Genomic DNA, 16,874 nt, shown 5'->3' with positions numbered 1-16,874 from the left:
CCACCTTGACGTTGATGCCTTTGTTGGTCTGGCTGATGCTGGAAATGGACGACGGGGGCGCCTGTCCGGCGTTGGGGTTATGCGGCGAGTCCAGAAGGCTCTCCTGCGACCTCCTGACGTCCGACAGACTACACAGCAGGTCGGCCTGGCCGCCGCCCATGTCGCGTTCCCTGTCCGTCTCGCGCCCCACCAGGCCCAGACCGAGTCCCAGACCCATCTCGGATCCGTTGAGGGAGCCGCCGACGTGGCCTTCCTCGCCGATGCCGGAGTCGGTGTGGGGAAGGCCGGCCCGTGGGGAGTCGTCCGCGGGGGTGGCCGTCTGCTTGTCGGGGAAGGCCGAGGAGGGGTGCTCTGAAGCCGCAAAGAAGAGTACATTTTGGATATTTTGGGGGAGATTTGTCAATAATAATAATAATAATAATAATAACTTGATCTATTTGAGTTATTCCCAGTTGAACGGGGTCACCGTTGCTGGCTACCTAGCTAGCTATCTATTTGCTATCTATTAGCTGTCTAACTAGCTATCTAGCTATCTATGAGCTAGTTAGCTAACTTGATCTATTTGAGTTATTCCCAGTTGAACGGGGGTCACCGTTGCTGGCTACCTAGCTAGCTATCTATTTGCTATCTATCTAACTAACTTTCTATCTATTAGTTATCTATTAGCTAGCTAGCTAACTTGATCTATTTTGAGTGAACGCTAACTATGTAGCTGGCTATTTATTAGGTATATGGCTGTCTAGTTAGTTAGCTAACTGTCTATCTGGCCATCTAGCTAGCGTTCTATCTATTTGAGTTACTTCCGGGTTGAGCCACGTGCGCCAGCGTTTAGGTGCATGTGGCTGCCGCTGCTCACCCGCAGAAAAACAGATTTTGTGACTGTAAAGTGGCCTTGAGAGTTTTGAAAGGCGCTTAGAAATGAAATGGATTATTATTATTATTATTATTATTAATTTAAAGTGTATTGCATTTTATTATTAACTCATTCACTGCCATTCCCAAATTTGTTCGGGTTTTGGTTTTTTTTTCTTGCCTGGAGGTGCTGATGAAGCGCTAGTCAGACCTCTGGGAATGTTTTTTTTTTCACTTCCACGAGGGGGCAGCATTTCCTTTTTGTCCTTGTTAGCGCTTTGTTATAGCTTCAGCTGTTGGGAATGCGCAAAAAGAAATATGTATTTCATTGTATTTTGGACAGCCGCCCCCATTTCACTATTAGATAACTCCAAACCCAATTAACTCTGTTTTTTCCTCATGAAAGAAGAAAGTATAAGGCTTCTAACGCTGAATTGAATGTTTATGTAATCTTAAAACTCATTATTCTGTGGGTCCTGCCATTTCAGTGACAATGACAAAAACCCTGGCACTGGAGTGGACGCATTTTTGCACATCGTCTGGCAGTGAATGAGTTAATGTTTTAAATTAAAAAAAAAAAGGTCATCCAACATGAAAAATAAAGTCACCCGTGCTGGTGGGTGAGTTGATCTCGTGTCGAATGCTGCGTCCGGATAGGCTGGTGGATCTGCTGATCTCCCGCTGAGGTTCCAGGATGTCTCGGTACTTGGATACCATCAGCACTGAGATGAAGTAGACCACAGCCAAAGCCAGGAACTGAGCTTGCTTACTGTCATCCTGCAAGTGAGGTAAACAAACAAAAAAATGGATCATGTGATGCGATAGGTGATTGATTAGCTTCACGAAACACAACACACTTACCACGTCTCTAAAAACCACCGCACGAAGACGGTTGATGTCCACGTCCTGGAGGAGACGGTCCGGGTCCTGCTGCACACAAGCACACGGGCTCAATTTAATATGAATTTATTCATGTTGAAATATTTGTTTTGTGTTGACATTTCCATATTTTTAACTCATTCACTGCCATTCGCTAATTTATTCGGGAATTGAAAATATGACGTAGAGCACCATTTATTCGGATTTTTTTTTTTTTCCTCTCATTTGGGTGTCGATAAAGCACTGGCCATGGCCTCTAGCAATGTTGTTTCTCTTCCACAAGGGGGCAGCATTTCCATTTTATCCATGTTAGCGCTTTGTTACAATTTCAGCTGTTGTGAAAGCACTATATAAACTAATATGTATGTATTGCATTGTATTTTGGATAGCCGCCCTCATTTCAAGCTCATATAACTACAGACCCATATTATTTAGGAATTAACTATTTCTTTCTGATTAAAGAAGAGAGTCTATTTATGTTATGAATCCGTTTAAGCTATCTATTAGCTGTGTAGCTGGCTGGCTATCTATCTGGCTAGCTATCTAGCTAGCTATCTAATGGCTAGCTAATAGCTATGTACTAGCTGTCTAGCTGGCTGGCTATCTGGCTAGCCATCTATTAGCTATCTAGCTATCTAATAGCTATCTGTGAGCTAGCTAGTTTTTTATCTATTTGAGTTACTTCCGGGTTGAGTGAACGCTGGCGCGTGTGGCTGCCGCTGCTCACCCACAGAAAAACTTCTCCTGTGACTGTAAAGTGACATTGAGAGGAAAGGCGCTTAGAAATTACATGTATTATTATTTTTATTATTAATGTTTCTTACACTGCATTGAACGTTTATATAGTCCTAAAACTCAAATCCTGGAATTGGAGTGACAATGACAAAAACCCTGGCACTGGAATTTTCAAATTTTTGCACTTTGTCTGGTAGTGAATGAGTTAATTCTCTGTATTTTTTTTTTTTTGCTTATTTCACTTGATAATTCCGCCATTTGATTTGCCTGTTTTTATTCATGATGTTTCCCCGTTCATATTAGAAGACCCGGAGGCTACAAAATCAAGCAAAATGGCTTCCTTCTCGAATGTTTTCGGGCGCATGTGTCAATAAAAAGAGCGAGAGCGCCACCTTGCTGGCAGCGGCGGTGGCGTGCAGGCTGTCGTGCGATTTGCTGCTGGTTAAAGAAGACTTGCAGTTGCGATCCCGCTGCCTCTGCCGACACTCCAAACAGTTCCTCACCGCCACGCAGCATACTGGCATACACAAAAGTTAGACAAAATGGCCGACAAAGGTGAGTTTTGATGGAGAAAAGCAATGTCGGGATGTTTGGGAAAGAACATTCCTCACCGAGTCGGAGGCACTGTCTCATGAGGCCGCCGGACGACATGTTCTTCTCCGCCTCGATCTCGCTGAAGTTGAGAGAGCTGGCGAACACCAACACGTCCACCATGGCCATCAGTCGCGACAGGAAGGTGACGGCCGTCTCGGACGACATGCCCTGCGTCGCCTCGATGTTCTCCAGCTCCGTCTAGAAACGTGTGGACACGCATACGGGTAAAATGGTGAGGATGAGGTCGTCGTTGGGAGAAGGAGTGGGCGAACGTTGGTGCTCGTGGGTCGTATTGAGATCGTTCTTTTATGACGGTTTCCTCCCATATTAGAAAAACATGCGTGTGAGGTTAACGTAGCGCTCTAAATTTTCTATAGGGGTGAGTGTGGGATCATCTCTGTGTGCTCTGTGATTGGCTGAGGGTGCACCTTACCTACTGATGAGGATAAAATGAATGGATAATTATTTGATTAAAAAATAAATAAATACAAAAAAATTAAAATAATTTATTTTAATCCTAACAATAATATCCCCATTTTGTGGCGATTGTAAAGTAATGACAAAAACATCTCAACAAATAAATACAAAAATTATATCGACCATTTTAGGTACAAAAGGGTTGATTCTAAAAATGAAATAGAATAGCTCAAAAAGGTATTAATTACTAAATAAATAAAAATATATATATATTTTTACAAATTAAAAAAATACAAGTATTTTTTAAATAAAAAGATAAATAAATAAATAAATTAATAAATAAAAATAGTTTTGCAAATTAAAAAAATGCAATAATCCTTAAATAAATAAAAAAAAATAAATAGATATGTTTTATTACAAATTAAAACAATACAATTATTTTTTTAATAAATAGATACATAGATAAATAAATACATATGTAATAATAATAATAATAATAATAATAGTAATAATTTAAATAAAAAGATAAATAAATGAATAAATACATAATCACAAATATTTTTTACAAATTAAAAAAAATACAATATTTTTTTTAATAAATAAAAATATTTGTACAAATTAAATAATACAAATATGTTTTCAATAGATAGATAAATACATAAATAAATAAACGTTTGTTACAAATTAAAAAAAGACAATTATTTTTTAAATAAATAAATACATACATTAATAATAATAATAATAATAATAATAATAATAATAATAATAATACATTTCATTTATAAGTGCCTTTCAAAACTCTCAAGGACACTTTACAGGCATAGGATATTTTTTCTATACATTTATATATACAGTAGATATATATTTTAACCATATCATTTTTAAAAAAAGGATGAAATATTGTATTTCATTTTAAGAATTTTTTTTTTTTTACCTTAAAAATGTGAATTTACGTGCGCCCTATCAGTGCATGATTTACTCAAGCGTCAAAAAAATAAAAAGTGGTAAAAGTGCACACATACAGACAAACACGCTAAAGGAGGGGGGAGGGGGGTGAGGACACACTAGTGCTGGGATCCCTCCGGGTGGCGATTTATTATTTTTTTTTAAAACATTTTACCCACCTCACCCCCCTCGCATTCTCCCCCCGGGACGGGCGTCACCTCCTCACCCTTCACAGCTGTTCCCGTCGTCCTCTTTAAGGTCCATAAAACGGAGTATAGGAGTAACTAATACATGATAATAGCGGGACCGGCCAAGGTACAACATAACATATTCCACATATAATAATCAGTGAGCCAAAAATTGAACAGCAAACAAAATACATAACTTGCGAGCATCCCGCCGACCTCAAAAGAAGGAAAAGAGTGTCCAAAAAAAAAAAAAAAAGTAAGGAGGAAAAGGAAGGAAGCAAACTTACACTGCTGGCACTACTCTTAGAAGTCTGCACATGCAAAAAACACAACAACAATCAAAAGACGACAAAAAAAAACACACACACACACACACAGAGGAAAAGAAAAGAGGGATTTAAATAAACAATTGATCAATTAAAAAAATGAAATAGATTAAGTTTAAAAGATGTTCAAAAAAGGATGCCTGCAGCTTTAAGGAAGGAAATTTAAAAACCTTTTACAAGATGAAGATATTGGCCCGATCATTTTTAACTCATTCACTGCCATGTGCAAAAAGGTGGCCACTCCAGTGCCAGGGTTATTGTCATTTTCACTCAAATTCCAGAATATTGAGTTTTAGGATGACATAAACATTCAATGCAGCGTAGGAAATCTTAGACTTTCTTCTTTCACCAGAAAAAAAGTGTTAATTCCTAAATTATATGGGTCTGGAGTTATCTGAGCTTAAAATGCGGTTGGCTGCACAGAATACAATACAATACATATATATTGATTTATATAGCGCTTTAAAAAACAGCTGAAGCTGAAGCAAACTGCTAATGTTGACACAAAGCAAATGCTGCCCCCTCGTGGCTACCTAGCTAGCACTTTATTTGCTATCTATTCGCTATCTAGCTGGCTCGTTAGCTATTGAGCTAGCGATCTATTAGCTATCTAGCTAGCTATATGGCTAGCTCTCATGATTGTGACTGGAAAGTGACCATGAGAGTTTTGAAAGGCGCTTAGAAATGAAAAGTATTATTTATTATTGTTGTTTTTATGTATTTGATATGTATTCACTATCTATATAGCTAGCTGGCTATCTAGCTCGCTATCTACGAGGTGTCTAGCTAGCTACCTAAATGGCTAGCTGGTTATTAGCTATCTATTAGCTAGCTAGCTAGCTTTCGATCTATTTGAGTGACTTCCAGGTTGAGTGAACGCTGGCGCGTGTGGCTGCCGCTGCTTACCCGCAGAATTTCACTCTAATTGCAGGACCCACAGAATATTGAGTTTTAGGATGACATAAACATTCAATTCAACGTAAAAATTCTTAGACTCTACTCTTTTATCCGAAAAAAAAAAGAGTTAATTCCTAAATTATATGGGTCTGGAGTTATCTGAAATTGAAATGAGGGCGGATGAACAAAATACAATACATACATATTAATTTATATAGCGCTTTAACAACAGCTGAAGCTGTAACAAAGCGCTAACATGGACTAAAAGGGAAATTCTGCCCCCTTGTGGAAAAGAAAAACATTGCCAGATGTCTGACCAGTGCTTTATCGGCACCCCAGGCAAGAAAAACGAAAACCCGAACAAATTCGGAAAAGGCGCTTCACGTCATGCTTTTCAATTCCCGAATACATTCAAGAATGGCAGTGAATGAGTTAACTGGCATATATATTTTTTTCTTAACGTTTTAAAAACGTGTCGCGGCGTCACCGCGAGAGTCACTTACGGAGGGGGAGGTGGCGGCAGATAAGAGCGGTAGAATTCCCCCGCAGGCGATGATGATATTGTCCACCATCTGGGAGATGAGGTGGATGGTGTTGTGCACGAAGATGATGTTCTCGTTACTGTTGACAAAGTCCATGACCGACTTGGTGGAATGGCTGCAAGGAGGAAAAAAAAATGTCTAAAATGACCACTCCAAAGCAAAAATTTGATTTGATTTGCATCACTGGCCAAAATGGCTAAAATGAAAACAAAATGGCCGACTTCCTGTTTGTTTGTTTTTTAACTTTGATTTGCATCATTGGCCAAAATGGCTAAAATGAAAACAAAATGGCTGACTTCCTGGTTATTTTTTTTTACTTTTTGTTAATAATAATAATAATAATAATAATAATAATAATAATAATAATAATAATAATATATTTCATTTATAAGCGGCTTTCAAAACTCTCAAGGTCTAGCTAGCCAGCTATCTAGCTAGCTACCGAGCTAGCTATCGATTATACTACTGCTACTACTACTACTAATAATAATAATAGATTTCATTTATAAGCGTCTTTCAAAACTCTCAAGGTCACTTTACAAGTCACAGGATCATTTTTTTTTCTGTGGGTGAGCAGCGGCAGCCACACGCGCCAGCATTCACTCAACACGGAAGTAAATAGATAGAAAGCTAGGTAGCTAGCTAATAGCTAGCCAACAGATAGCCAGCTAGATAGCCATCCAGCCAGACAGCTAACAGATAGCCAGATAGCAAATAGATATTAGCTATCTTGCTGGCTAGCTAGCTATCTAAGTAGCTATCTATTTGCTATATAGCTATCTGGCTATTTACCTAGCTATCTATTAGCTAGTTAGTTAGCTTTCTACCTATTTGAGTTACTTCTGGGTTGAGTGAACGTTGGCGCGTGTGGTTGTTGTATCCCCACCCTCACCTTCTCCACACGTGCACATCAGTCTCCAGCGCAAATAGAAGGTCAGTGAGGAGCCTCTGGTGCATTGGGGACCACTTGAACTCCGGGATACGGAACATCGTCGTACGTGGCCCGGGGCTGAACTGCCGCCTTTGCTCCTCCGTCATGGGCATCCCCCTGAAGCCCAGATCTACGCGGAGGTCTCGCTCCAGCTGGGAGGCGCTGCGACCATGCAGAGCCTGGTATGAAGAGTTGACAAGAGTCACGACAAACCAGAGTTTAGACCTTAACTCATTCACTGCCAGATGGTGTGCAAAAATGTGTCCACTCCAGTGCCAGGGTTTTTGTCATTGTCACTCGAATTCCAGGACCCACAGAACATTGAGTTTGAGGACTACATAAATGTTGAATTCAGCATAAGAAACCTTAGAATCTCTTCTTTCAAAAATAATAATACATTTCATTTAAAAGCCCCTATCAAAACTCCCAAGGTCACTTTACATCCACAGGATAAAAAAAAAAAAACTCGCCAGCATTCACTCAACCCGAAAGTAACTCAAATAGATAGAAAGCTAGCTAGCTAGCTAGCTACTACAATGCTAGCTAGCTAGCTAGTAATGGCTAATAAATAGCTAGCTGGCCAATATGTTTCCTGACTCAAATAGCAAGGTAGATTGCAATCGAGATAGATGGCTAATAGCTCGCTAGCTAGCTAGCGAACAGATAGCTAATAGATAGCCAGCTAGGCAGTGAGCTAACTAGCTAGATAGCCATATAGCTAATAAATATCTACTTAGATAGCCAAATAGCTAATAGATGGCTAATGGCACCTGTCAAAATTCTCAAGGTCACTTTGCAGTCACAGGATCAGTTTTTCTGTGAGGGAGCAGCGGCAGCCACACGCGCCAGCGTTCACTCAACCCGAAATAACTCAAATAGAAAGCTGGCTAACAGATAGCTAATAGGTAGCTAGCTAGCTAGATAGCTAATATGTTTCTTGACTCAAATAGCTAGCTAGCTAGCTAATTGATAGCTATCTATCTAGATAGCTAATAGATAGCTTGAAGCTTGAGCTTGAAATGAGGGCAGAATACAATGCAATACATACATATTGGTTTATATAGCGCTTTAACAACAGCTGAAGCTGGAACAAAGCGCTACCATGGACAAAAGGCAAATGCTGCCCCCTTGTGGAAATGAAAAAAAACATTGCCAGAAGCCATGACAAGCGCTTTATCTGCACCCAAACAAGAAAAAATAAAACCCACATTCGAGAATGGCACTGTACGTCATATTTTCAATTCCCGACTAAATTTGTGAATGGCATTGAATGAGTTAATACCGACTTGAAATCTCACTTTGGTGCTCCGAAATGCAATCTCAAAACCCTAAAACTGGTTTCAAATGCTAACCTTAGCATTTTAGCGCTCACCTGTGTGGTTGCAGTGGTTGATATCTTCTTCTCCTTTCCGTCATCAGACCTCTCGGTATCCGATGTGACGCTAACCGTGTCTCCGGTTTTGAGAGCTGCCGCCTCTCCATCGGTTCCCGCGGTCCCGTCCGACTCAGGAAAATCGGACCGAGACGCCACCTGGTTCCGGGCCTCCGTGATGGAACTGATGTCGGCCAGTGGGCTCTGGATCTTGAAGGGTCCGTCCTCTGGGAGATCGCCGGCTGAGCTGCAGCTGGTCATGTGGGCTAGCAAGCTGAGGTCATCGCTGGCGGGAGTGACGGGCTGATCGGGACTCGGTAGGACCAGGGCGTCGGTGGCTGCCAGAGCTGGGAGGAGCTTCTCGTCAACCTTGAGAAGAAAAAAAAAACACAAAGTTTAGTTAGCTAGTTAGCAAATCCAGTTCGTCTTAACTGCTGCTAGCCAACGACAATGCTGCCGCCAATCGCGACGGTTGTCACTGCAAATCAGCAAAAATAATCATCAATCGTATATATTTTTTTAGCGATGAATTAATATAATAATATATATAATGATAAAAGCATAACCGGCACATGCGCAGTAATCTGTTTGCATTTCCGCTTGTGTTAGCATTTTTTTTAGCATTTCAAATAATTGCCACTTTTATACGGGAATTGTAATCATTTATATTGTAATCATTCATCTCTTTATTTAGCTATCTAGCTGGATATGTAGCTAGCTACCTAGCTAGCTACTTAGCAAGCTATCTATTTTCTGTCTATTAGCTATCTGGCAATATAGCTGGCTACCTGGGTGGCTATTTAGCAGGCTACCTGGCTGGCTACCTAGCTATCTATCTATTTGATATCTAGCTGGCGGGCTATCTAGCTGGCTAGTTGTTAACTAGCTATTAGCAAGCTAGCTAGCTTTCTATCTATTTGCGTTATTACGGCTTGAGTGAACACTGGCGCGTGTGGCTGCCGCTGCTCACCCAGAGAAAAAAAACCTGTGACTGTAAAGTGACCTTGAGAGTTTTGAAAGGCACTTATAAATGTATTATTATTATTATTATTATTATTATTATTATTATTATTATTATTATTATTATTATTATGCTAGCATTGCGCAGATTGATACCTTGCTAAATAGGAATCCGTTGTTGCTTGGTACGCTGTCCTTTTCGTCAGCCAACGTAATGAGGGGGCCCAAGATACCGTCGTCCTCCAAGGTGACCCCCGAAAGACCCAAAGTGGGCGCGACGTGGACCGCCGCTGCTGTGGTTCCGTCGTCTTTGGGTACCAGTGTGCCGTTGAGATTCTGTACCACGGCGCAGTAGGCGCTATCCAGGAGCGAGTCCACCTCCACAAGTGGTCCGTTCTCCATGGACCCAGTACTGCCTGTTCCTCCGCCCCCGCCGAGCCCTTCTGGACTCAAGTCCAAGTCATCCAGCTTGACTTCAGTGGCCTCCACCTTCTCTGCTTTGATGTCCACCAGCAGATCGTGGACCTCCACTCTCACGCCGGCGCCCTGTTCGGCGTCACCACGCTTGACGGCCCCGTCCGCCAGGAGGTTGCGAGATGAGTCACTCCCGACCCCGCTACCTCCTCCCTCGCTGTACTCGGCCTCGCTCTCGGGTGTCTGAGAGGTGTCGTCCATCTCCAGGTTACCATTGACGACGGGCGCCGGCGAGGCGGAGAGCCCTGAGATGGTGGACACGGACCCTTTCTTGCCTTTCTTCATGTTCTCCTCCTCCTGACGCTGGTACTCCTCGTACATCTTGGCCAGGTACTCCTTATGGGCCTCATATGTCACCTACAGTCATTGCATTATTAGGCACGATTGATCTTATCCATACGAAGCGGCGGTGCGGCGCAAACCTTGGAGTGCGCTATGGAAAGCGTGTCCACCCAGACTCTCCAACCGCCCCACTCGTATTTGATGGCGTGATAGAGCAGGATCCTGAAGATGTTGTAGACCATCTCAGTGATTTTTTGCTCCTCTGGATTCTTGGGGTTGATGTAGCCCAGGGAGAACATCCAGTCCTGCCACACCGAGCACTGCAGCAAGCATCTGAAATGCAAATGCACCATCGACGATAACAATGGATTGTCACACGTGTGTACAAACACTAAGTGACGCTATGAACTCTTATAACCAATTTATACAATACAAGACATATTGATTTATATTGATATTGATTTTTATATAGCGCTTTAACAACAGCTGAAGCTGCTACATTTAGACAATTTGCAACTGTGATGAAATCATGCGTAGAAATTAACGCAGCATCCACTACTTACTATCAACTACTATTCACAAATTAGCTAACTACCAGCTAAAAATCTAATAAAACATATCGCTAAATAACTAACTGGCTAGCGACTCAAACTATTTACACAACCAGCTAATGAACCAAATCCATCTTTAAATACCAACCAACGAACCAAATTGGTGACTAACCAACTATTATTTTAAGTAAACAACAAACAAACAAACCAATGAACTAGCTTAACAAGGAAGCTAGCTAGCTTGTTAAATATAAACCAACTAATAAAGTTTGTGATGAACAAACCAATTATTGTGTTAAGTAACCAACAAACTAGCTTAACAACCAAGTTAGCTATCTTGTTCAATACAAACCAACTAATAAAGTTTTTGACTAACCAACCAACGATAATGTTAAGTAACCAACAAACTAGCTTAACAACCAAGTTAGCTAGCTTGTTAAATACAAACCAACTAATGAAGTTAATGACTAACCAACCAACTATTATGTTAAGTAACAAACAACCTATCTTAACAACCAAGTTAGCTAGCTGGTTAAATACAAAACAACTAGTGAAGTTAGTGACTAAACAACCATTATGTTAAGTAACCAACGAACTAGCTTAACAACCAAACCAATTAACCAAGTTAGTGACTAACCAACCAACTTTTAGGTTAAGTAACCAACAAACTAGCTTAACAACCAAGTTAGCTAGCTTGTTAAATACAAATGAATCAAGTTAGTGACCAGCCAACCAACTATTATGTTAAGTAACCCACAAACTAGCTTAACAACCAAGTTAGCTAGCTTGTTAAATACAAAGCAACTAATGAAGTTAATGACTAACCAACAAACTATTATGTTAAGTAACCAATAAACTAGTTTAACAACCAAGTTAGCTAGCTTGTTAAATACAAACCAACTAATCAAGTTAGTGACTAACCAACCAACTATTATGTTAAGTAACAAACAAACTATCTTAACAACCAAGTTAGCTCGCTGGTTAAATACAAAACAACTAGTGAAGTTAGTGATGAAACAACAATTATGTTAAGTAACCAACGAACTAGCTTAACAACCAAACCAATTAACCAAGTTAGTGACTAACCAACCAACTTTTAGGTTAAGTAACCAACAAACTAGCTTAACAACCAAGTTAGCTAGCTTGTTAAATACAAACGAATCAAGTTAGTGACCAGCCAACCAACTATTATATAAGTAACCAACAAACTAGCTTAACAACCAAGTTAGCTAGCTTGTTAAATACAAAGCAACTAATGAAGTTAATGACTAACCAACAAATTATTATGTTAAGTAACCAACAAACTAGCTTAAGAACCAAGTTAGCTAGCTTGTTAAATACAAACCAACTAATGAAGTTAATGACTAACCAACAAACTATTATGTTAAGTAACAAAAAAATTAGCTTAGCAATTAAGCTAAGTAGCTTGTTAAATACCAAGCAACTATCATGTTCAGTAAGCAACAAACAAACCCCCAAAAAACAGGTAAGCAACTAAGCTAACTAGCTCATGAGCCACGCTAGCTGAAAAACAACCAACTAAATAAAATCGTACAAATACTAAGTGCCAGTTTGAAAAAAAGAAGGCCGTTGAAATTAAGTAACAAGTACCGTCTGTTTTCTCTGCTGTTGCTGAAGAGTTTGATCATGTCAGACAGGAAAAGTCTCCTGACTTCCATCAGCTCGGTGCTGGGAGACGAATTCTTCAGCAGAGTCGCAACCACTTTCAGGATCACTACGTAAATACACACGAGCAACGTTAAAAAAATTGGAGCAATATTTGTGCTATTTGTGTGTATAAATATATTAACTACTTCAGCTTTTTGATCCTTGAAATGAACCATTATTAGTATACAACGTTAGAGACAAAACTGATATAGCTATCGGTGATGAGTGTGACAGAAGTGATGTAATTTTTAATAAATTATAGATCGTTTTAAATTACTAATGAGCATAGCATTAGCATAGCATAACACAATGATGACTCACTGGGATTCTGAATCTTGATGGTGGAATCTGGTTCTGGGTGTGGCTTGTGGACCACCTGGGTGCATACCTGCTCCGTCAGGATCTGCAAAGCCCAAATAAGAATACCGTAAGAGGTTAAGTTCAGTGAGGGCATCGCCACAAGAACCGGGTCTGTCCATGACGTACCTCGTAGAGCGTGTTGTAGGTGGTGACGGACACGGTGTTGGTGTGCATCATCAGACGCTCACCAAGAAGTGTGAAAAGACTGTGAGTGTGCATGATCTCCACTTTCCTCCTAATGAAATAGATTTGCAATATTTGTAGTTTTAGCAATATTAGCGAAAAACATGACGGCAGGATAAGATATTTACGCTAGCTGGCTGGCTATCTATTTGCTATATGTTAGCTATCTAGCTGGCTGGCTATATATTAGCTTTTTATCTGGCTGGCTAGCTATCTATTTGCTAGCTGTCTGGTTAGCTGGCTATCTATTCGCTAGCTGTTTGCTAGCTAGCTGGCTGGCTACTATTAGTTATTTATCCGGCTGGCTAGCTATCTATTAGCTAGCTGGATATCTATTGGATATCTGTTAGCTATCTAGCTGGCTAGCTATCTATTAGCTATTTATCTGGCTGGCTGGCTAGCTATCTATTGACTAGCCGTTCGGTAGCTAGCTGGCTGGCTATCTATTGGCTATTTGTTAGCTATCTCGCTGGCTGGCTGGCTATCTATTAGCGATCTATCCAACTAGCTAGCTGGCTGGTGAGCTGGCTCTCTATTAGCTATCTAATAGCTAGCTAGCTAGCGTGTTATTTATTTGAGTTATTCCGGGTTGAGTGAACGCTGGCGCATGTGGCTGCCATTGCTCACCCACAGAAAAACTGATCCAGTGACTGTAAAGTGACCTTGAGAGTTTTGAAAAGCGTTTACAAATTAAATGTAAATTATTATTATTATTATTATTATTATTATTATTATTATTATTAGCATTATTGTTATTATTATATTACCCATCATCAGAAATTTTACTACAGTCAACAATATTACCGTCTTTTTTCACAGCCCCCCAAAAAATACTAACTTGTGACCCAGGTGCTTCAGAAAGTATCCGAGTACTTTGAGAGCCTGTACTCGAATACTCTCACTCTTGGAGGCCAGCAGCTTGCAGATCACCCTGAAACATGACAAACACACACATTGATGTGATTAACTTTTTTTTTTCTGGTGGAAGGTGAGCTGATGACGACCACCTTACCTTATCCCATTCCTCTGGTCGAAGGCGGGAATCATAGAAGCCGGATGCTCAGACATGAGCGCCACCAACAGCTGTAACACGTCATGGATGTTCTCGTCCTGTAGGGGGCGGAAAAGACAACATAACAACCCATGATGCTGCCTCCGTTAGCTATTTTAATGTTCACGATTTGTGCTAAAAGCATTAACAATACAGTGCAGTGATACAACAGCTCACAAACTTAATTGGTTCCCAAAAAAAGTGCGTGTAAGGCGAAATGTTCGTCTGCCAAACGTTTATTTACCATAAGAAACCATTAAAAATGAGAATAATCCGTTCCCAGGTCCCTATAAAACCTAATTTTCTACTAAATAAGCCTTAAAACTACATAAAATATACCTTATTTTATGTATAATAAATGTGATATTGTATTGTAATTAAATAAATAAACTCTACTGTATAATAAAGTGATGTTATTTATATTTGTGATGGTAGTTGTATATGGATGGTAGCAATGGCTTAACGCGCACCTTGTTCGTGTTTTTCAATTATCTTCTTCTCCTCGACCGCCATTTTGTTTTGTGTCCGCTTCAGCTTAACACTAACCTGCGATGGGGTCTTTTTCGGACCCATAATAGTAAAAGTACTCCCCTCGATAACAAACCACATCTGCACTCAAAGAAAGGTAGTGACGAAAACAAGTTTGCGAGCCACCGTGGCGCTGAGTGGTTTGGTTTGTCCGCCGAAAACTAGCTCGTCTACCAAGATTATACTACAAAAGTTTGTGAGCTAAAGCATTTGTAAGCTGAGGTATCACTGTATTAGCAATGTTAGCAATAAAAGCGTTATGTGGTATAATATCGATATTAGCTTTTACAGCAATATTAGCTACGTATATTAGCAATAATAGACGCATTAGCAGTATATTTTAAAAGCTCTAACCTCGTGCATGGTCAACAAGTAATTGAGAATACTCTGTAGTTCGTCCTCCTTGACACCTCGATCCTAACAACAAACAAGCAGAAGCATTAGCAATATTAGCACCATTAGCGAAATCAGCCATTTTAGCGACACGACCGTAACAAGCTATTTATGACTACCTTGAGGATGAGCTGTTTGAGGAAGAGGAGCATGAAGGCCCGCAGGGAGATAATCTCCTTTTGGGATGGTCGTGGTCCCTCTGAATATTATCCATAGACAAACATTTATAAGACACACACGAATAATACACACATTTTTCATTTCTGGTGAAAGGAAACAATATTGTTTGTAGATATTGATCTGTTAAATAAGGTCAAAGGGACATGATTTGTCGACAAAAGTACATTTGAGTTAAACCTGGATGTCCATATTGGCTTTACATATTTTCCATATGAATATGAGATATGAGCAATGTGATAATAAAAGACATGTGCAACATTAGCGCTGTTGGGCGTGTTAGCCACGAGCGATAATAGCATTATAAACAATTTTATAAATAATAATAATAATACATTTCATTGATAAACCTTTCAAAACTCTCAAGGTCACTTTACAGTCAAAGGATAAGCTTTTCTGTGGGTGAGTAGCGGCAGCCACACGCGCCAGCGTTCACTCAACCCGGAATAACTCAAATAGATAGAAAGGTGGTCGTGAGCTAATATATAGCTAATAGCTAGCTATCCAGCAATATCTAATAGATAGCCTGCTAGACAGCTAAAGAGCCAGCTAGCTAGCTAGCTAATAGATAGCTAGCTCAGTAGCTAACGAGCCAGCCAGATAGCTAATAGATAGCAAATAAAGTGCTAGCTAGGTAGCCGTGAGGGGGCAGCATTTGGTTTTTGTCCATGTTAGCAGTTAGCTCCAGCTTCAGCTGTTTTTAAAGCGCTACATAAATCATTATGTATGTATTGTATTCTGTGCAGCAAACCCCCCATTTCAAGGTCAGATAACTCCAGACCGATATAAGTTAGGAATTAACTCTTTTTTTTCTGGTGAAAGCTAGCATTTGGGATATTGGTTGAGAGAAAGGTGCTTATAAATGAAATGTATTATTATTATTATTATTATTATTATTATTATTTTTAAAGATAATTTTAAAAAAATGCACGAAATATGCCTTATTACACAATCAAATAACTAATTTCACCATGAATATATCCATTTTGTGAATTAGCAACCAATTCGCCATTCCATCGCTGCAAGATTCAAATCAGCAAATCAAGCCTAGCCAATCAAATTGAGTCTGTTGTCATGGCGACATATCTCGCAGATCATCGATGATATTGGAAGGGAAATAAAATGCGTTTACCGAGGCCTTTGGGTGCGATGGCGCTGCAGTCTAGCGGATTGACGGCCCAGTAGTAGTACTTGAGTGTGTGCATGAGCTGCAGCACGGTGCCAACGCGGCGGATCGTCGTGTAGATGGTCGCCGTGCCGATGAACTCTGACGAAAGGTACGTGTACAGGGACAGCTGGACCTGCCAACATCATCACGAATCATTCAGATTGCCCACCGATGGATTATACACGTCACCGTGACAACATTTTTACGAAGACACAACACATCCACACATATATACCACAACACCCCCACAACCAAGACACGCCCACAATCACACCACGATGCTACGGAAGCACCTATTACCATAGTAATAGTAACCATAATTTAAAAAACTATAAATTTGTTTTAAAAAAATGATTTTTTTGCTCCTATAATGGGCATTTTCACAGCCCCGCTTTGTTCAG

At 40.1% G+C, this 16,874-nt stretch overlaps 1 protein-coding gene across 13 annotated transcripts in view; it reads right to left on the bottom strand.

The window, feature by feature from the left end:
* Window positions 1-16,874, bottom strand: part of nbeaa (neurobeachin a) — an 80,708-nt gene that overhangs the window by 29,654 nt on the left and 34,180 nt on the right. For 6 of the 13 annotated variants that reach the window (XM_089017631.1, XM_089017632.1, XM_089017633.1 and 3 more), the window contains exons 14-33: window positions 16,438-16,606; window positions 15,248-15,327; window positions 15,090-15,152; window positions 14,169-14,266; window positions 13,995-14,087; window positions 13,100-13,208; window positions 12,935-13,016; window positions 12,557-12,680; window positions 10,535-10,727; window positions 9,795-10,469; window positions 8,679-9,047; window positions 7,268-7,485; window positions 6,337-6,490; window positions 4,898-4,921; window positions 4,602-4,673; window positions 3,078-3,258; window positions 2,859-2,983; window positions 1,714-1,782; window positions 1,461-1,629; window positions 5-351 (exon numbers count right to left, since the gene is read on the bottom strand). In XM_089017631.1, coding sequence (XP_088873757.1) covers window positions 5-351; window positions 1,461-1,629; window positions 1,714-1,782; window positions 2,859-2,983; window positions 3,078-3,258; window positions 4,602-4,673; window positions 4,898-4,921; window positions 6,337-6,490; window positions 7,268-7,485; window positions 8,679-9,047; window positions 9,795-10,469; window positions 10,535-10,727; window positions 12,557-12,680; window positions 12,935-13,016; window positions 13,100-13,208; window positions 13,995-14,087; window positions 14,169-14,266; window positions 15,090-15,152; window positions 15,248-15,327; window positions 16,438-16,606 — 3,414 coding nt within the window. The remainder of the gene's footprint in view (window positions 1-4; window positions 352-1,460; window positions 1,630-1,713; window positions 1,783-2,858; window positions 2,984-3,077; window positions 3,259-4,601; window positions 4,674-4,897; window positions 4,922-6,336; window positions 6,491-7,267; window positions 7,486-8,678; window positions 9,048-9,794; window positions 10,470-10,534; window positions 10,728-12,556; window positions 12,681-12,934; window positions 13,017-13,099; window positions 13,209-13,994; window positions 14,088-14,168; window positions 14,267-15,089; window positions 15,153-15,247; window positions 15,328-16,437; window positions 16,607-16,874) is intronic. The other 7 variants (XM_089017637.1, XM_089017640.1, XM_089017638.1 and 4 more) reach the window with 4 other exon arrangements.

This window comes from Hippocampus bargibanti, linkage group LG16, assembly GCF_051943395.1.
Source record: "Hippocampus bargibanti isolate YZ-2025 linkage group LG16, ASM5194339v1, whole genome shotgun sequence".
NCBI classification, from domain to species: Eukaryota; Metazoa; Chordata; class Actinopteri; order Syngnathiformes; family Syngnathidae; genus Hippocampus; species Hippocampus bargibanti.
The sequence above is the reverse complement of the archived record's forward strand: the minus strand, read 5'-3'. Positions and strand labels throughout refer to the sequence as shown.